A 22,757-nucleotide genomic window follows, 5' to 3' on the forward strand; every position below is an offset into this window, starting at 1 on the left:
ATTAGTTATAGAGAGATAGTTAATTTGTATAAAGAGCAACAGGTAGTTATAGAGCTGGAGCAACAACGTAAAATTGGGAAGGGAGTCAGACAGGGATGCACACTGTCACTGCTACTTTTTAATCTATACATCGAAGACGCCATCAACATCATTAAAGACAGTACAACTGTAGGGATAGATATACAGGGGCAAAAGATTAGTATACCTAGATTTGCAGATGATATAGCAGTATTAGCGTCTAGCAAGGGGTTAGAGATAGCTTTCAATAAAATGGAAGCCGTATTGACAAAATAGTACTGTATGAAAATAAATAAAAGTCAAACAAAAATACTGGTATGCAAGGGAAGAAAAAGGGAAAAAAAGAAAAAGAAGGGAAATGGGGAATATAAAGATAGGAGACAAAAAATTAGAAGAAGTGTCCTATTTTAGGTATCTAGGATGTCAGATAAATCACGACAAAAAGAGTTGTAGGGATATAGAGCAGAGGATAGCGCAGGGCCCAGTCACATTCAATAAGAAGGAGTCACTTCTATGTTCGCGAAGATTTAATTTGGAAATTCGAAAAATATTGTTACAACTTCATGATCATCATCATAATCGAGTCGTCCATCGACCCCATTCCATTCTATCCTGAGCCAAGCGTCGCAATCCGTTAACTATTTCGATCTAGATCATCTTCTACCTGTCTTTGCGCCTGTTTCTGCTTCTGGCATGATTATAACTAGATCTTGAAGTCTCAGAAGATATTCTATTATCCTAACTCTCTTTATCCTTATTGATATATTATATTATTGATAGCGCCCTCTTTTCATTGTTTTTCTGTTTCTAAGCTTCCTACTGTATCTAGTGTTAAAATTTTATTGTTATCCTTAACAATAGGTGGTAAAAGGATATTTCATCACAAGTAGATTTTGAAAACAACTACAGAGAAAGTTTCAAGAAAAAAAGTAAAGTAACTTAATTCACTTATCGTAATTGTAGGTAATGTTTACTTTTATACGAGCACAATGTTAATAGCGTCATGTAGACGAGTGCGTAAACCCGTAAATGGCGCGAGCTTAATTAGCAACTTGTTCATTCGCTTAATATGCGTAATTAAAAACAGATCGTTACAACGACATTAAACAAAAGAAAAAGAAATAAAATCGATTAGGTATGAGCTATTAAAATTTAAACGTAACAGTCACAGTTAAAAATACCTAGTTGAACTTTCTAAGGAAGTCTTACACTTCGTCAGATTTGTACTTAAACAGAGCAATTGTTACTAGAATTGACTTTTTTAAATGCAGGTCTTTATGATGTACCAGTATATGGCTACGACTAATAATCAGAAATGGGATAATTCGAATAGTAGCCATTTACAAGTGTTTTATCTACTCTATTTTTAACTCTTAAAGCTTACTATTGCTGGAAAAAAATTTATGGTTAGATTTTAAATTAGAGGAACCTTTCCAACCAGAAATTCTAAAAAAACAAAAAAGTTATATATCAGTCATATTAACTGACTATTACCGTGAATTAACCAATTATGCCCGTTGATTGATGTAAAATTCTAGGTCAACAGAATAATGAACAAAAGAAACAAGGCAAAAGAGGGCAATAATGTCTTTATTGGTTATAGAACCGACACCAACGTTTCGCTTCTTGTTGGGAGGTTTTATCAAGTTGGATTCTTTTAATAAAGCCTCCCAACAAGAGCCGAAACGTTGGTGTCGGTTCTGTAATCAATAAAGAGATTAACACCCTCTTTTACCTTGATTCTTTTGTTCACATTAGAACTAGGGCAGGAAATAGCGAATTAGTTAGAATATAATATGCGAATAAACTTAATCTTGCACAAAAAATAGAGTAAAATTTTAAAACTGTTAGAAATTAGCAGCGAAGCAAAACGTTTCAGTTTCACGACTTCAAGAGTGATGATTTTTGACGGTTAAAGAAAATGATGAAACGCTTTTATTTTACATCAGGTTTTTAATATTTTGTTTCATTGATAATGTTTAACAGAATCATCATCATCATCATAAGGTCGTCAGTCCTAAGACTGGTTGGACACGTACCTCCACTCTTTCCTATCCTGAGCTAAACTTCGCATTTCCCTAAAACTAGAACAACCCACATCCTTAACTATTTGCGAACAGTAATCTAATCTAGGTCTACATCTACCCCTCTTAACTCTCGTTTCTGCCTCTAATATGTCTCTTACTAGACCTTCATGCCTGAGAAGGTGTCCTACCAACCTATCTCGCCTATTTTTTATTGACTTCCATAGAGTCCTCTGTTCTCCTATTCTTTCCAATACCTCTTCATTTCTAACCTTTTCTACCCACGTTATCCTCATCATCCGCCTATAACACCACATTTCGAACGCTTCTAACTTTTTCTTTTCTGCCGCGCCCACTACAACGCCGTGCTCCAAACATACACCTTTAACAATCTTTTTCGAATTTCTAAATTAACTATTCGCGAGCATTAACAGAATCACCAAATCTAATTTTAACAGATGTGTACTTTTAATGTAAAACTATTTTTATTGACAATGCAAGCTCCATAACCTCATTATAAATTTAAATAGCACTTTTTCTGAATCTTTTCTCGAAGGAAAAACGCAAAAACGGTCTCGTCCTTGAGTTTCTTTTTTGAAAAGCATAAGTAATCAGTGCGTTCATCTTTTACCGCTTCAGTAACTCTTTATTTACTTATTACCCTTTAAAGAGAATGTCAACTTGACTTTTAATTAAGTAAACGAAAAGTAATTGCAAACCAGATTTAGAAAGGTCACCGCTGACGCTTGAAACAAGTGCAACACTCGCAGTGTACGCGGTTAATTAATTATAGGGATTATAAAGATTTTCATTTTTTAAGTTTTGTTGTTAGGCGTATTAGGTATCTATAGATAACCCGATCAGTTTACATAACCGCAGCTACAATAACAATGAATTGTTAACAAGGTGAATTTATGAACATGCCTAAAAATTAGTGTCGGCTAACCAAAGTAACCCACTTATGAATATTTCGCGTCAACATAAATAAATTTAAATCTGAGCAAACAACGTGTGTAAATATATAGGAATACCTCGGTAATAAATAATAAGGAGAAAGTTGGTATAATTTGCATATAAGTTACTGGTAATTGACAAGAAAAACAGCCGATAATTGGTACCAAACTATTATGCTAAACCACTTTGTAAATTAACAGAACGCGATAGCAATATCGCAGCTGCTAAAGCGACATTTTCTTTCTTCCTTTTTGTTTTTTTTTTTTCGGTGCATCATCGTACATTTATGTACTTTCTCTACTAAAGTCGCTTAAGATTAATTGTTGTGGATTTTTAATGTTTTCTGTTAAGAAATTTAAATTAAAAACTCTACCTACACATCCCATTAAAACTAATTAAGACGAAAACTGTGAGCATTTTTATTATCCAAACGACCCAAAAACCATATCCTTAGCGTTTTATTCTTTTCTTTTATGGACAATATTAAATTTGGAATTTTGTATTTGCATTATTTATATTAATAGTAAATTATTAAATGAATAATCAAAGCGCCATAAAAATTCCGCACTGTAAATAAGAGCTCACAGCAAGTGGGACAGAAGCAGCAATGTTAATTCTGTAATTCCACCATTTCCAATTTTACCATTTTTTACATTTTAGATAAAGTATAGAATAGGTACATTTTTAAATATTGTGATCTTATTAATTACTTATTAGCAAGCGCACATTCGCGATAATTGCATTGCTTTGATAGATGAAGCCACATCGAATGCATAACAAAACGTGCTGGATTAGTTTCGATGAACTTCTCGGATCTTCCATAAAAGGGAGCCAATATGCATTGACAAAAAGCGAGCAAAACACAAAAAAAAAGAAAAATTTGCATCATTCATCAACTTAACGAGTATGTAACACACAATCCAGGAAATGTTCTAAATATCAATCTAAAAATCAGGCGCGTGTAATTCATCGACAAGCATGGTTAATATGCTTAATGCATATTATGCGTGAGAAGTAAATTAAAATTCTATTGAATATCGCGGCTATTTCATTAACGTTAGGCTACATATACATAAATGCATTCGACTAAATAATAAGTGTCGTACATGTAAAATTAGATGCAAAAGTTAATCAGTTTCGTCGAACAGTTTAAAAACATACGCAACAGTATAATTACTCTTAATAAATGTTCATAATCTGGTTCAACTCGAATATATTTAAATACTTCTGACACAAGAAAATTAAGTAAACGTTTGGTGGTCCGAAATTCCACAGTTTTCGAGAAAAACGTATTTGAAAGTACATTCAAGGGTCAATCCGGCCCTGGTAGGATTACGCAGGGAAATACGACATTGCAACGCTGAATTCAATCACCTTCTTCTTAGCAGCGTGCGTGCTGTACTTCTTGTGCAATTTTGTACTTATGTTTTGTATACATTTATCATCTATGTAGCTGCTTAGCTGTTATCGCAATTTCTCTGCACGTTGCCAATTCACGTACAGGGCCGGCTTCGAATTGCAACATCGTTGATTACTCACCATGCGATTTCCTATTACATTTAGTCAACACTCTCTAAATCTTGTTACTTATTTCAGAAACACCCTGTGCATACGATCAGTTATTGTTATTTAATCTATCAAAAACTAAAGACGTCTACAGTTACCACAAAACTTTGGATAAAAACCTAATCCATTTTTAAATAGGAAATAGGAAAATTTAAAAAATGTATCACGTATTAAACGTTCCACCAGTGATGTTCTCGGAATTACTATATTCAAGTTTTGGTTTAATATGTAGATTTTAAAAATTAAGGGTTTAAAAAGCACCCAACCTAGTACCTAAATTAATTAATTTATATGTATATTTCATACTAGTTTCTGTTAGGTGTGTGTGCATGTAATGTGAATTCCTAATTCCCAATTCCTCATTTTCTTAAGAATGTTCTGAAACCTTTTAACAGTTGTGTACGTAGTATGTACTTATGTAAACGAATATGATGTGAAAAAGTATTTATGTGAAGCAACTGGAATTTAAAGAGAAATGGTGATTGTGGTTTCGATGGAAATTCTAACCGACTGTGTCTTCGGAAGTTTACGTTTATGACCCTAGCTGAACTGTCTTTTTTGAAAATAAGAGCTGCATAAAGAGGAAATAAGAAGTTATTTGCATGCCAAAAAACAAAAGCGTACAAAATTTTCGGTCGCCAGAAAACGCCATTGAACTGAAGACATTAATGTTAAAGACTCGAAGAATAAATCGAACCGATAGCCCCGTATATTCTTCAACGGAATAATAAAAGATTGTATTTCTTCATTGTCTGCATTTTCAGTAATTATTCCCAGCCGAGCAGAGAGGAATATACATACACGTAGTATACCCGAACAACGGGACCGAAAATTTAAGATGGAGCAGAGAAAGAAGATGAAGAAGAAGAACAAGACGTAGAATAGTCCCGACTGCCGACAATTTATACATCCTACTTCTTAATTAATGTTGTTCCGATTTCGCGATCGTGCGTGCGCCTTTATGTTGTCAGCCTCTTAAAATTCAAAAACAAATTTTCTCATCGGCGCTGCCGTCCCGCATTACCATTTAAGCAAACGAGTTGGTCCCGTCTCGTCTTCTCTCTTACGCTCTCGTTCGTCACAGGGGTCAGGAAGAACATCTTGCAGGGCAATTATTTCGATGGTAAAGGGTCAGAACGACAGGAACGAAGGCCCGTCCGTATTTCATTGTGTTTGTGTTGGTTTTGGTAGAAATACGTACACATTTATATATATATATACACACATATATTGTCTGTCTTTCGGCAGTATGCTAAGTGAAGAGAGCGGCCATTGTATTCGGGATGTCCGTTCGTTTCGTCTGTTGTCTCGAATTCGCGACCCGCTTTGTACCAGAGACCCTGTACGAAAACGATCGGTGGCTTCCAAAAAGTTGATTTCGAGACGACCGTCGACCAAGACGACAACACAGCCTGACTGACAAACGGTGGCAGCTGTTCAATGGGACCTTCAGTCCTGCTCCTCTTTACGTCGTTAATAGACTACTGCGCTCGTACGTGGACCTGCATGCAACTGTTCAAACGAATCTGATTTTGTAGAACTTAAGTAAAGAGCTTGAAAGAAAATACATTCTGAACGCTTTAATGAGTCGGACCGGGTCTAAACTCAGATTGTGGCATTTAGGGGCTCAAAAAAAGATTAAGAAAGGAGAAACACCTAGACTATTTCAGAAGTTTTGAAAACCAATTCAATTACAACAAAAATTTTCTATTAAACGTCAACATCATGGATATGGAACGTAGATAATTTAGTTAGTTTCGTATGTTTATTACACTTTTTAATCCTCAAATTCCAAAATATCCTATCATCAGTTGTCTTAACTTCACAAAATTGCATTGCATCTATATGCCTACTCCAAAATCATAGATAAGTGCACAGAAAATATCATACACAATGCAATTAATGTATCGATTGCAATGCATTGCATTTAAAAATAGTTGATTCCACTGCCAGTTTACAATAATCATCACAAGGTCGTCAGTACTAAGACTGGTTGGACACCAACCTCCACTCTTTCTTATCCTGAGCTAATCTTCGCATTTATTTAAAACCAGAACATTTCACATCCTTAACTATTTGCGAACAGTAATCTAACCTAGGCCTACCTATACCCCTCCTAACTTCTTCTGTTTCTGCTTCTAATATGTCTCTGACTAGACCTTCATGCCTGAGAAGGTGTCCTACCAACCTATCTCGCCTATTTCTTACTGACTTTTGTAAGGTCCTCTGTTCTCCTATTCTTTCTAATACCTCTTCATTCTTAACCTTCTCTATCCGTAGTATCCTTATCATTCACCTGTAACACCAAATTTCAAACGCTTCTGACCTTTTCTCTTCCGCAGCGCCCACCGTCCATGTTTCGTACTCGTACAGCGCCGCGCTCCAAAAATACACCTTAAACGATCTTTCGAATTTCTTAATCAACCGTTCCCGAGCATAGAAGTGACTTCTTTTTATTTAAGGCGACTCGATCCTGCGCTATCCTGTGCTTTAAACCACTACTACTCCTTCCGTCCTGACTTATCTGACTTCCTAGATACCTAAAATCAGCCTCTTCTCCTAATTTTTCGTCTCCAATATTTATATTCGCTCTTACCCTACTTTTTCTTCCCTTGCATTTCACTACATTTGTTTTACTTTTATTTATTTTCATGCGGTCAATACCGCTTCCATTTTATTTAAAGCTATCTCTAACTCCTTCATGCTAAATGCTGAACTGCTATATCATCTGCAAATCTAAGCATACTAATATTTTGCCCCTATATATCTATCCCTACTGTTTGTAATATAAACCTTTTTTAATATATTTGTTAAACAAGCCAAACGCTCTTATATTCTTGCAAATTCCACATTTAATAACTTATCAGAAATGTAGGTAGTCAATGATTTCTTATTCCTATTTAGCTTTAGTGGCAATATGTTGCGGCAGAGTCCTAATGAGATCGAAGAAAGATTACCGACATATCTTTATTTATATGAAGATATATTATTAATCACTTCTTCCAAATGATACAGTCTTTCGCTTGGTGTAATCAATTTTAATCAACCTGCGGTGTTGGTTTTGTTTTCGCGTCCAAACAGAAACCGCCTAGGCTGGCGTTAGTAGGCGTTACGTAACGCGTACGCCTTAATAGAATTCCGCGATATGAAAACAACAACTATGTGCCATCTTGTTTCAAATGACTTTGTAACTTCACCTGTGTACGTATATATACATATACTAGCGTGCATTTAAGTACTTATAAACATATTGATTGATGTTCAGAGATCGTCAATCAAGGTCTGGTCGGGAGAAAAAGGATATATTCAGCCTTTTTGCTTCTATCATCGAGCATTAATTGAGCATGTGTTTTCAGAGCGCCTTATGACGCGACAAAGTAATAAAAGCAATAATCATTCCCCCGCGAACTTATGATCTAATGAACCTTGTGACCGTTTGTTGCAAAAGTCTTCAGGTAGGTACTAAATCGAGTAGCTAATCAATCGTACATGGAAAAATGGAGATGTTATAGTATCCATTCGAGTCAATTGTGGAACGTCGTCGTTATGTAATAAGTATTAACAATGTTAATAATAATTGCTTCATAGCAAAATCTTTTAAGAATTTTCTTGTATGCAACGCATTCAACCATACTTGACGGTATTAAGATGATAACCAACCCCGAAGTTGAACTGTTGCTATTCTGATTAGTCTTGGGCAATAACTCGATAACGATAACAAAAAATATCGATAAATCCATAATTATCCATATATCTATAACAATATTAGCAACTGGTAACTATCGATACATCGATAACTAACGGTACCTGCTCCGATATATCGACAACTATCGATATATTTGATAATTATCGGTAGTTGAAAAAAATATACACTATAATACCTAGACATAGATCCTGTTAAAATATGAGCCTTAATATTAATACATACAGGTGGTGTTTAGCAATTATCTATTTCCTATTTAAATAACAGGAATTTTTCTTTTTTAATTTTGGAATTTTGCAACTCCACAACTACACGAGAATGAGCAAAGCATTTTTTGCAGGAAATTAAACACTATAAGAAAGGTCTGATTGAAGTTATATATCGATACATTCGATAAGTATCGGTAGTTATCAATATATCAATATATCGATACATATTCATTGATAATGTAATTATTGATATATTGATAACCGTCGATAATTATCGAATATATATATATACCGATAACTATTGATAGTTATCAGTTGCTATTATTGCCAATGTATCGATATTTTTACCCAGCACTAGTTCTGATTCAGGTCTAAAGGACGTCGTGTATTGGAGTTGCTTCCTAACGTTTCGCTAGTAGAAGTGGCGAGTTTCTTCAGAGAAGGGCCTCTTGTCTTGCGTCTTTGATGAAGGATGCGGGCTGTCCGCCTTTGAAGAAGTTCGCCACTCGTGCTAGCGAAACGTTTATAAATCGATAGTTATCAATTGCTATTATTGTTATCGGTTAATTAGGAAATTCGAAAACGACTACTAAAGGTGTATGTTCGGAGCATAGACGGTGGACGCTATAGAAAAGAAAAAGTTAAAAGCGTTTAAGATACGGTGTTTTTCGCGGATATTAAAAATTAGATAGGAAAGGTTAGAAATTAAAAAGGTATTAGAAAGAGTAGGGGAACGGAGGGGGGAGGGGTGTTATCCAACCAGTATTCGAACTGAAGATATTCTGAAGATGATGCTGACTTTAGAAATGATATAATATTCTTTACTGGATGCGGACTTTTAGTCTATTTGAGTTATTCACAGTTGCAATTTTTCCACAATTATTCAAATTTCCTGACAATTCCAGATTTTCAGACTCAAATTAAGATAATAACCTAATGGCTCACGACAGTTTGAAAATTTGAAACAGGTGGGATTAAAAACATTTATCGATTTTTAATGGCTGACATAAGTTTCCTAGCGTAAGCTACATTCTGCGTGTAGATACTGCTGCAGAAGAAAAGAAAATGTTAAAAGTTGATAAATGTGTTGATTATTTCGCTGAATGTATTTAAGTACTTACAAATTCATATTTCTTGATAATCTGAGATCTTACAACGCACTTGTGACTTCAACAGTCAACTTGGTAAATTTATACGGGAATGCTACTAAAATAGCTCCACAGAAGATGAACAAGATTTATGCTGTAACGTTCGCATCGTCTCAAATCCATGTATGCACGTGTCTGTACCTGAGTAAGTATGTGAGAGAGTACCTAGGTAGTACAAATACCGGAGATATTATAGAGTTCACTCTAACGTATCAAATTACTGCCGTGGGTAACAACAAATGATCTTTCAAATTTGTTTGCGACCGTGATTAATGAATTTCTGTTTCCTTTGCCACAGATATAAAAGATGATTTGCCCTTAATCTAACAGTATAATGTAATACACACCGCCTTCAATATACAGTATTCTTGGACGATCGCCCACAACAAAATCAATGGAATTCAATAAAAAAATCCTCACATATTTCCACTACATTTTCGGATTTTTCCGACGATTCTATAACACAATAAGACACAATTGGTTTCGCGAGTAAAAATAAAAAGAAATATAACACCACCGAATCGCCTCCAAATATCTGAAATGACCTAAATTGTCACCGAAATAGTTCCTACAAATTAGACGAAAATTTAAATTCTAAAATTATAGCCAAAACACTACCCTTTGAAACTCTAAAACAGCTCCAAACTAGCACCACATTAAAAAAGATACGAAAGAGCCCTCAAACAACGCCTCGCCAAAAAACATACTATAATAGCACTAACACAGCATCACACACAAAATCGAAAATTTTAGTATCCCATTAGTGCTGTTTCGGTGCTTTTTTAGTATAAATGCGTAGCTTTTTCGGTGGTATTTTAATAGCTTTTTAGAAAGCAATCGGTGCTGTATCCGTGTTCTTTTCGTATTAAATGCGGTACTGTTTCAGTAACTCCATTGGTACACAATCGGTGGTTTAGTCCTGCATACGGACCTTTTCCGGTAATATTTTAGAGAAATTTATGGAGCTAGTTTGGTCGTAATTCGGTAGAGTGAAATTGAATAGAATAATTTTTGTTCAGGTTGTTATTCGCGAAATTAAATTTCAATAACTACAAATTGAATGTCCAATGAAAATGTAAAGCATATTAAGTTAGAAGGAGATATAAAAAATGGGAGCAATAGAAAGACTATCAGAAATAATCTGAATAAAAAAAAATGGTAAAGTGACAGGAGGTGACAGAATAACAAGCAAAATATTTAAAAGAAATGGAAAATGAAAGAATGTCACTGTGTCTACTAATTAATAGATTTATAGAGTACCTACATTTGTTCAACTTTGATTGACCTAGTATTTTGTTCTATTGCTCCAATATTGCTCAATATTTCAAAAAGACTTAACACTTGAAAGTAGAGACTGTGAGGTTTAATTTTATCAATTCAGGTATGCAAAAGAAAAAATGAAACGCATCAAACAATTAGTCATATGCTTAACTACTTGCTGTAAAATTCATATGTCAAAGACATTGCATATTCAATTGAAATTATTCCAGTCATGAGTGCAGAAACAATGGAAAATTGGCAGCTCAATAATGTCAACTAAACAACTGATCAAATATGCAGAAGGTCAAACTTCACAACAATTTGTATTCCAGCATGTTCAAATCGGTCAACGTCTTTATTCATAAGTACATTGAAGTTTGCATATGTATATCCATGTATCATTATGCAGGTTTTGCAGTAAATTCGACCTTTCTGATTAGAATAAATTTCTCAATATTAACCACGTCCAACAAGTATCAATCATGGTACTAGGTACTGGTCAAAAAAACTATTCAAAGTTTCTAATAACTACCTATAGAACATACATCAAATATGCGTAATATCACTTACAATTGCTTGCTTCTCTTACTTTGCAATAAACGTCTTGCTTTCTTAATCTTATGCTCACGCTTGTTGAAGTTTGAGATGATAAAAGTAATATAGAAGTTATTGGACATTGGAAGGCTACTAATATTTCAACAACCCTTTTACACGGATAATTAGAATACAATGATAGAAAATTACTTCCTCTTTTAATGGTTAACAAATCTTAAGGTCTATTACTCTGTCCATCGTAAGCACTTCTTGGGCTTTGTTTGGGCATCTTTTATTTATGGACAGGTAATTCAATGTCATACTACCTAGTAAGGTAAGTACTTACATACGCATAGACACATGACTATATAGGTTTAATACCTATGTGGTGTAAAGTTCAAAATTTATATATTTCAGTTTGTAAAATACATATGTATATTGATCGACAATTATTATTATTAAATTCAATCGTTTTTGTGCGATAAGAATATTTTTTCAATAGTTTCGCGATTTCGTAAAATAGTTGAATTTAATTAAAAGTTGATTTCGCTATTACCTCGCGATTGGTGACATAATTAAATACAGTGTAAACTCTATATAAAGACACTTAAGGGACTGAACATTTTTCGGCGTTATAAAGAATGGTCGTTACATGGAGAGAAATAAAAAATATTATTTTACTATTCTATAATAATATGCATTTACCAATATACTACACATTTTGCACACGAACATTATTATTCATACATTGCGTATAGCCTGTTATCTTCGTCTGATGTTTTTTGCTGCTCCAATATTTTAATTGTATTTTGTTACGTATCTTACTCATATCTTGAGATACTGCTGGATCAATTTGATTATATAAAAAGTATTTTTTTAATAGTTTCGCTGCATCAAGTGCTTGTTTGATGCTTGGTGGAGGGACAGGATCGTCTTCTTCAACAACGTACACAGCTGCAGTTCTTATCTATTTCGGCAACTTAGAAAGTACTGCTCAATGATTTATAATGCCGCATTGTTGTCGTTAAATAGAGTGAGCGTGACGCTATATAGAGTGTAATATTGTATAGAAAACAATGTAAACCAACCAAAGTCAAGCAATTTCGACGTTTTAAGGAGTTTGTCGTTAAATCGAGTGACGTTATAAAGAGTTTACACTGTATATATACGCGTGATAATTTTACAATGTTGTTAAGGTACTTTAACGAACTATATTTTATTATAATTGGCTATAAGAAGGACACAATATCCTTGTGCGAAAATCCACTAGCAAACTTCTTGGTGTAAGAAAGGTACCGCAGTTGTTCCGTGATCCACTGAATTTATAGCATTGCTGAAAAGTTGGTTTGCTGTTTGAAACCCCCAAAACCTCACCAAACGAGTCGCGGGTACTCACTTCCGGGGGGCGACAGGGGGTTAGGGACGAGGAAGACGAGCGACTCGGTTCCATTGGCTTCGACAAGGATACATTGCCTCACCGTGGATTTATAGAAAACAAACCGTAAAACAGTTAAAAATGTAACGCCCTCGCCATCAATTTTAATGAGATAGGGAAAGGAAACCGAACTCTGATAGTATTCGTAAACGTACATAAGTGGATCTTTGTGTGTAGGTGACATCTACGAATACGTGTTGACTACCGATGATGGTTTGTTTTTGCGATTTATTGGAAAATACTTGTTCAATTTCACCAATATAACACATTACTTAATAAGGGCAAAAAATATTGTTTGCTCTTTAAGGATTCACGCAAAAATTATTAATTCAATTTACGTATAGTTTTTCTAGTATAACAGCTGATAATATACACAATTCTATAAGACAATAGTAAAATCAATAATCAAAGATTCATAAGAACGCTTCTTTGCCACTGCGCAACCCAAACATCATATTCTGAACTACATCTACTTTCATATTTATCAATTTAGCCATTTTTCGTTTTAACTTTTGAGTAGTAATAAAAAGTTTTTTTTTTCTTGTAACTCAACATTCCTCCTAGAAATATATCTTTTTCAAAGGAAGAGAGTAAATTAATAATTTTTTATTGTCTTGTAATAGATATAGCCTTTGAAAAATATCAAAATTTCAAAAATTACAGTTTGCCATAATAGCATCGTATCCTAATTTTCAATATGTAAAGTGAATTAGTCTAATTTTTTGGATTATCACCAGGAAATTGCTTTTTTGATGTGAGGATTAGTGATGCAACGAATCCTGATTTGGCCGAATACCGAACATTTTGGCCACGTTTTGGACCGAACCGCCGAATATTCGCCCCTCGTCGTACGGTGTGCAACGAGTTACTTTCTTCATAAGCAGGGATGGTTTAAGAGGGGAAACGCAATAATCGTTTACTCCCAACAAATGTCGAAAAAATTATTTCTATTCACCATAACTTATTGGTATGCAAAGGAAGAAAAAGTAGAGAAAGAGCGAATATAAAGATAGGATACGAAAAATTAGAAGAAGTAGCTGATTTTAGGTAATTAGGAAGTCAGAAATAAGTCAGGACTGAAGGAGTAGTAGGGATATAAAGCAGAGGATAGCGCAGGATCGTGTCGTCTTTAATAAAAAGAAGTCACTTCTCTGTTCACGAACGATTAATTTAGAAATTTGAAAAAGATTGTTAAAGGAGTGCGGCGCTGTACGGGTGCGAAACATGGACAGGTTAACAAAGGTTACAAGCTTTCGAAATGTGGTGTTATAGGCGAATGATTTGGATATCGTGGATAGAGAAGGTTACAAATGAAGAGGTATTACAAGGAATAGGATAACACAGGACTATATGGATACCTTTTCAGGCATGAAAGAGTCAGAGACATATTAAGGGCAGAAATGGAAGTTAGGAGGGGTAGAGGTAGACCTAGATTAGATTACTGTTCGCAAATAGTTAGGAATGTGGGTTGTTCTAGTTTTAGGGAAATGGGAAGATTAGCTCAGGATAGGAAAGAGTGGAGGTGCGTGTCCAACCAGTCTTAGGACTCACGACCTTATGATGATCACCATAACGTAAAATTTTAGGCTTTTTTTGTTCGAAGATTTGGTATATTACGCAGTATTCGGCAGAGTACCGAATTTTAAGAAAAATGACCGAATAGACCGAACACCGAATAATAACCGAATATTCGTGAGGATAAATTGCCTAGGTACTCCTATGCACGTAAAAATTGATATAATCCGAAGTTTGCATCCATGAAATAAACAATTTTCTTATGCATAAAATTGTATCCTTATTGGCATTAATTGGCTTCGACAACGATAAAAAAGGGTCACGATGATTAAACAGAAATTGTAACTTGAATCTTGTAAACCAGCATCAGATTCGGTAAGAAGACTTGCGTATACATTCGTGGCGTGTATGTAGCAACAAACAAATTCAACGGTATTTTGGGAGGTCTCACAGTCTGCATGTTCAATGTTCGCATAAATTTGTAGGAATATATGAGAAGAGACCAGTTACAATTCACAGGACAAGCGTAAGGACGAATACAGCAGGCGAATAGCAGTCTCAGAAACTTAAATATGTATATACATAGGTATATAAACGTATGTACATGTATTATTTTTTCAGGTTTGTGGTTTTCTACACGGTAAAGCACATATACAATTTTTAAGAAGACAGTATTCTACATTCAAGAAAAATACAAATTTGCTATTATTGATTTTTATAGATTTAAGACATTGTAGTACATAAGGGTTCTCAACCCCACCCCCCCTTGCCAGATACTAAGTTTGTTGACAATGATTTCCCAGAAAATGTGCAAGCATCTTGAAAATGAAACATATTAAAAGTGTTTTGGTATCAGGATCTTGAATAGGGTCGATACCCGAAAACTGGAATTATACTTTTTGTTAATTTCATTTTTGCTGAACAAGAAGCACAGTGTCATCCATAGTCGGAGATTAAAAGAAGTAAAGCAACAAGTCACTGTTAATGGTTACTGCTCAAATTATGAATATTACTGTCTATTATAATGATTTTGCTATCCTTTTTTACCTCAATGCTTATGCATCGAAAAATCAGAAAAGGAAAATCAGCAACTTTGAACAGGGTTACCACGATGCCGTCCGAGCTTCTGTACTTTTATGTAATCGATATGTCATTTTCGATTTATTGATCATCTTAATTTAAGATGCAAAAATCGAATACAATCATAAGAATGTTACTTATTCATAATTCATCGTTTGTTTTTTATAAAATATACATACAACTTGTGATGTTTGTTAATTTGACGGCAATTTCTTTTAATAGAGCAATCAATAATGATAATTATTGTGTATATGTATTGGATGCCTTTGGCATTCATACAAGAACGAAAGGAAATGAAAATTATTTCTTCTTCTAGACACCATCAGCAGTACCTACACGATGTACGAGTTCAAAGTAATACGAGCTGAAGAAGACAAGAAGCAGTAGCGCGTGACTTTAATAATTTCAACATTTAATTTAGCGCAGTCCGATCGGCTTTTCGCGAGCAGGGGTAGCGAAAAGACTAAATGTGCATGTCGAATTAGCATAGGAATATTTTATGGTAGTCGTAAATGTCTGTTTTACCGTTTAGCGGCTGACATCTTGATTGACTGCCATTGTAACTGCCACGAGCGAGTTAGAAAGAAACGAACACATAAAATGTTCCGACAATAGCACACGTTATACTACTACTACTACTACTACCACTACTAGAACAAGTGCCGTATATTCCTTCAGGTTTGTATGCGTTTTTCCGTTTCTTTTCATTCTTACGTTGTTTTAAATAGAATTGGCATGATCAGTACATCAGAACACGAAGGATGGGAGACGTGTTCGTCCTTGAGCAGAGCCTTGAGGAACGCCTTTTTGTATTTTACTCCAAAACCGTTATCTTTTATTAAAACTACTAAACCACTTTGGTGTAGCTTCATTTCGACTTTTATAAAACCTTTCTTAACCACGACCTGCTGCTTGAATAACGTTATATTGTTATGGCATATATGATAATTATGTGAATGAGAAATCAGGTTAATAACTAAATATTTAAATACGGATACCACTTCAAGAGTGTATTTTTTTGCAATATAAACTTCTCAATTTGTTCTGCAAAACGGCGACTACTTCAAAGTAGCAAAAAATATACTTTAAATCAACTGTAAATATACGTTTAAGAATGTTCTATTAAATTAAAAATGCTTATTCAGTATGAGATTTTCTGCTTGTTTCTAACTCTGTAATGATTTACAAAAGTAGTAGAATGTTATATTACTATTAAGATTATCATCTTAAGATTACGCTTTGCAAAATGCTAATCAATCATCATCAGCATAAGGTCGTCAGTCCTAAGACTGGTTGGACTTGCACCTCCACTCTGTCTAATCCTGAGCTAATCTTCACATTTCCCTAAAACTAGAGCATCCCACATCCTTAACTATCTATGAACAGTAACTCAACCTAGGTCTATATCGACCCCTCTTAACTCCTGTTTCTGCTTTCAATCAACATTCAACATACAAAATTTGTCAATAAACGAAACTAGTATCCCTTTGCCCACAGAGGATGTCAAAAGTCCCTCAAGGTGGCAACACTGACTCAAATTCTTTTAAATTACAAAAAATTGTCTCAAGAAAACGAGGCTCTTTACCTATGACGCTCAAAATTTTATCACCTTACGATCCCCCCCCCTCACGCGGTCCTCTAAAGACTCGACTTCCATCTTTATAAATCTCATTAGCACGCCGTAGACAGTTCCAAGAGAACATCTGCTAATTTAACTACTAAGCAGTGTTCTAGACAACACCATCTGCAGAAATTCTATATTTTGTAATACTTAAATTACATTTGAGAACACTGTTTTAAGAATGATTGTTAATTTAGGCACGTTCGAAGTTAGTAATTGTAAATTTCAATTGACATACCCTGGTATAATTCGTTATTAATCGTTCTAAAAAACCGCGCGACGTGTAAAGGTTCTCCCACACGGTGCGGCAAGATGTGTTCTTTGGCGCTTTTACAATACGTTTAGCCTGACACATGTCAATCGGGCGTTATTTTAAACGAAGTAGACTATTTTTTGCATTTGTCTGCTATTAGGAAGCTACAGCTCGTTTTAAGAGCATACAAACCTGTTGTACGCGAACTAGTTTTTTCATTTAGTTCACAATGTACTATAACTGACCATTTGTAATGAATGAAAATGTTTCATCCTATTTTAGGAATTAATTAAATTCATTTGAATAAAAAACCTACTGTTTTATTTACCTTAAAGGTAATTGAAAGGATTTTTATTACGAAAATGGCAAAGTATCGAATAAAATCTTCAACCAGGCCAATTATGTGGTGAATCCGTTATAAATTGCGAATAGTGGCAATCCGCAACGGCTTCTGAACAAGCAACACGTTAGTAATTGGAATACGACATAAACAGCAATATCCTACTTCGTGCTACAAGCGCGTTAATATACAAACTTCAACTTTAACTGTATACAGTCAACTAAAAATAATTTTATACGATTTTATAATTTATATCCGCCGCGACGGCGGCGCGGATTCTTGAATGAGCCGTCAGCGCAACGGGAGTTCCCCACAAAGATGGCATAAACTTTCTTAAATTACGATTGAAACTTGTCGTTATTGTTTATGTTGATTTGATTGTAAATTGCTGAAATCGCAATAAAAGAGGTCTTAAGTACAGTCATCGCGCTCCTTTCATTGCCTTATTAAGAAAACATAATTCCTATACCTAAATTTCGCTGATTTCACCTTCACAAAATATATATATTGTTAAGGGAAAACGATTGGCCCTTCTCGTTTATTCTCAATTCTGAAAAAGCACGCAAAAATCATTTGCAGTGTTTAGTTAACTTTAGTTAATTGCTAATTTCTCACTAAACTGAAACTTTACAATCATTTGATATTTTAGAAATAGTACAGTGTAGATATGGAAGAATAGTACATTACGTATCGAGGAAAGAAACAGGGTCATTTCAGACTGCATGTTTGCTACCCTCGCCTTCAGTTCGGGTGGCAATTAACAGCCGAAGGCAGTCTGAGATAACCCTGTTTCTTCCCGAGGTACGTATACTATTTTTTGTCATGTTTGTGCGGAAAGGTCGTCATTAAATTGATAATTGGTAAAATAAGAGTAAATGATTTAGAGGTTAGAAAGACACTGTTATTGAACAACTGATTTCTGCGCATGCCCATAAACATAAACCATAGACTAATTTCATTTCCTCCCGACTAAAACACGGCTGAAAAGAGGCCATTTCTTCCCTATTTCGTAGCATGCAAAACGAGCTTTCCGCGCTAACATGACAAAAAACAATTTTTCAGCTGCTGGAGACATTTGCCGTGTACTGTACATTTACGGAATACGAGCACCTTAAATTTCTTCATCATGTTTACTACACCTAATCAGCAATTTAATGCCAGGATTCGGCAGTAATTACAAGTTCGGTGGTTATTTTTACGATCTGGCTTAAAAATTGTAACATTTTTATCGTCATAATGTCTGTATACACAACCAAACGTAGGTAAGGAAAAGTTGATGGTGATTAATGGCGCGCTCGTAAAAAATTGTATTTCTTAATTAAAGAAAATTACAGCCACCGGATAAAAAACCAAAAAAAAATTAAAAGCTCCAACCACCGGAGCCGAAATTCATTCTTACGCTCAAGTTCACAAATTTGTTTTAAACATATTTGATGGCATAAGAAAATACTACAGCAAGTAGATATCCATATATTTAAATGGACCTTGTTGGAGCATACGTAATCCTAAAATGCAGCATTGTACTACAGATGGCGTTTACCGCGCCATTTGTGGTATTTTCTAAAACGCGCTGTTAAGACAGCAGGTAAAAGTTGATCTGTGTTCTGTCGGAGCTGTTGAGATCCAAAAAGATCGAAATCGCGATCCGGGTCTGGCAGTTTCGACAGAATACAGACCACTTCGAATCATTTTATTTGATGGCACAACAAGAAAACAATTCTTGATAGGAAAGCAAGTAACTAACAGTAGTTTAATAGAGACTTACCAGAATCCATAAGAGCAGCTTTAACAACTCCCACGATGGTATTTTCTTTGACATCCTCTTGTATCGAAAACGTGTATCGCGGTTTTTCGAATATGGGTGGCCTTTGAGCTGAGTCGGTGACACTTATAAAAACCTCAGCGTCGTTTTCGGACTTCAAATTACCTCCATCGCTGGCTGAAATGTTGAGATGATGATAAGGCTGACTCCTTCTTAACAGCATATTTGGTCTGCTAACAAAAATTTCACCGGTATTGCGATCAATCCGAAAAAGACCAGCATCATTTCCGGCAACTATTCTGTAGTTGACGGTGCCGAAACGACCGGAATCTGCATCAGTCGCGGCCACCACTACAACAGGTGTCGTCGCTGATGAAGATACACCGCCCTCGCGGAGAGAAACGTTGTATTCTCGAGGGTAGAAGACCGGAAAGTTATCATTAACGTCGGTTATTTGAATTTTTACCATTGCTGTTGTACTGAGACCTCCTGAAAAAGAAATAAAACGAATGTAGGAAGGTTTTTTTTGAAAAAAAATAAGCTGTTATTGGCTAATAATTGTTATAATAACCAGGTCCGTAGCGAGGCCGGTTCAAGCGGTGCGGCACACCGGGGCCCCCGCAGTCGAGGGGCCCCTTAGCAGTTTTCTGTTTTCAAAAAATGACTTCTAAAAAAAACTGTGCTGTAAGAGATGAGCTGAGTCAAACTACGAAATGAACATCATAATTTTTTATTTTACTTTTTTCTGTATCAATTTTTGTCACAATACTCCATATATTTGATAAGGTACGTAGTTACATGGAATGCATACATCTCGAAATCGCGAATACCTCTACATTCATGGTTTCCTTAAATCCGTTGATATAATTATCATTGCTACCATAAAAAATTACTAATTGCTGACCATAAATCTATATCACCCGAAACATCACTATAGAATTCATTGCACAAACATCAAGTGCCTGCTCTTATTTCTAAAACGTTTTTTTTCTCGATTTGATAGCAGCAAAATCATCAATAGTTTGATCGAAATTTATTTTTCGGGCTCGCTCATTTTCAATTGACAGAATTGCTAATCCATTCAATTTCTCTTGACCCATTGTACGTGAAATTAAAACATTTTTTTTAATGACATTTTTCTGATCATCAATTTTAAGAAGGGCCCCTTGCGAAATACCGCACCGGGACCCCGAGTTCATCGCTACGGCCCTGATAATAACCGTAATTAAAAGACAGGCTATGGTATCTATCTTAGGAATGTATATAACTTACAAAATCGTGTTTTGTATCAAATAATAATTTTTAAGAAAATTCTCTTGAAATAACGTCGACAAAAAGTTCTACATGCATTTGAGCAATGTTTTAGTAAAGGTATGAGACACTCGCCATGCATCTCTTGCATTTTATGGTAAACTAGTTGTGCAAGCAACTTTGTAAAGGTATATACATACAATGATGATTCCTGTTCTCTCAGCGAGCGGTTATGTGTGAAAATAACGGAACTTACGGAAGATTGTCTCTTGCTGAGAATCCACGAATGGATATTTAGAATTTTTCTTTCACAATGTATATATATATATATATATTAAACTTAGTCAAACAAATAAAATTTAAAAATGGAAAATAGTACCTGTAGTGCCTATGTGACAACAAAAAATCACCAGAAGAATGAAGTAATAAAATTGAATTTTATATTTAGTTGTTAATTAAAATAAAATTAGGGTCATGAAGAATTTAAGAAAGTTTAAAAATGCAGCTATCTACTAGTTAAGTGTGTGAACCTGATTGAGTTACACAATGTGATTTTAATAAAGTTATCTAATGTGGGCCGGATCAAAAATGTACCGCCTTAAAACATTTGGGCATGCCATAAAAGGGTTCCAATAAGGTACCACAATTTGAGTTAGACCAGACTAATAAATACGACATACTGATAAAGGGTTGAAACAAGGTATCTACACTAGGGTCAGGTCAGTCCTAACAGGGCATGCCGTAAAAATGATGTTGCTGCTGAGTCCCTGATTAGAGTCATAATAGATGATCTAGTAAATTCGGGTCAGGATCTGAAGCTGATAGAGCTTAAAGAAAGTAGATACCAATAACTGCCTTAACTAGATATTGCTTTTTAAATGACTCCTTCAATTTGACCTGTAATTTATCGAAACTGCCTATTGCGTACTGATGAGATATAATAAATTCGAAATCGCGACTGACGTCTAATAGTTTCGATAAATGACTGGTCTGGAACTGAAATTGTTCTTAAGATGTCTTTAGGTTGAAAATGTAGTAAGAGCGAGTTAGTATGCTTCCATCACAGGATTCCACCCGCATCCTGGAAACCTATAAGACGAAGGTGAAGTGCGAGCAGCGAGAAACAAAAGTGAAAATCACGACATCAACATTGGTCTTCGAATCGTTTTTTGTTTATTTTGTTTTATTCGTTTTTTTTTTCTCGTATTATTTCGCGGGAACAAGCGCGCACGATATCGTGAGCGTCGTATTCGGATGGATTTGTTATCTTCTAGGACTCCATTCGGATGTGGGTATTCTTTACGGCAGTATTTCACGGTAATGGCATGAATAAAGCTGCAATAGATCACACCGATCGTGTTTACATAAACACATCTACTACGCTTGTCACTATTCCGAATACCGTAACAATTTCAACAAATATGATAAATTGTCAAGGTCATTGGAATCATATGTCCAGACGATTCCAGATTCGTAGGTTGTTTTAACCGAGAACATTAGACAGAAAAGCGAATAAAAGATGTTTGGATCCCCGAAGGTTTGTAGTTGTCAGGTATGTCTATGGATCTAACCGGAAATTTGAGTTATCCGTTAATAGACTGAAACAAAACCACTGGAGTCACTAGCTACGATTTCACTCCCATTCTAAATAGTTTTATTCGAAAAGTTCAACGGAGCCCTACCGTTTTGGAAACGGTGTATGCCCCTCTGTCAAAAGCTTCTAACTTGTGTGTATGTAAATAGGAATATGTATCGGCTTGAAATACGTAAATTCTTGACCCAAAAACGAAAATCGTACTGCACGTTGTAAAAAGATTTATTCAATTCTTTGTTTTAATTTGAAATTATAATTCATCACTAATTGAATAATTTTAAAATTACGTATGTATAACTTTTTTCTATTTTATAATAAATTTGCCTTTTAGTGTTTACTGTTTAAGTGGAGAATACGAATGATATGGCACATAATTTAGAGTTCTTTAAGGAAATCGATGATTTGGTGGTACACGAAGAAAACTAAATTTTATGACAATGCAAAAATTACAATTTTCGATTGTAAACTACTTAGTTTGTAATAATCTCAA

General features: G+C 34.9%; 1 protein-coding gene across 1 annotated transcript in view; it reads right to left on the reverse strand.

Moving 5' to 3' along the window:
- Positions 1-22,757, reverse strand: part of LOC108734026 (protein dachsous) — a 411,826-nt gene that overhangs the window by 39,903 nt on the left and 349,166 nt on the right. The window contains exon 4 of the mRNA XM_018465413.1: positions 19,426-19,911. Within this exon, the coding sequence (XP_018320915.1) occupies positions 19,426-19,911 (486 nt within the window). The remainder of the gene's footprint in view (positions 1-19,425; positions 19,912-22,757) is intronic.

This window comes from Agrilus planipennis, unplaced genomic scaffold, assembly GCF_000699045.2.
Source record: "Agrilus planipennis isolate EAB-ADULT unplaced genomic scaffold, Apla_2.0 scaffold1, whole genome shotgun sequence".
Taxonomy (NCBI): Eukaryota; Metazoa; Arthropoda; class Insecta; order Coleoptera; family Buprestidae; genus Agrilus; species Agrilus planipennis.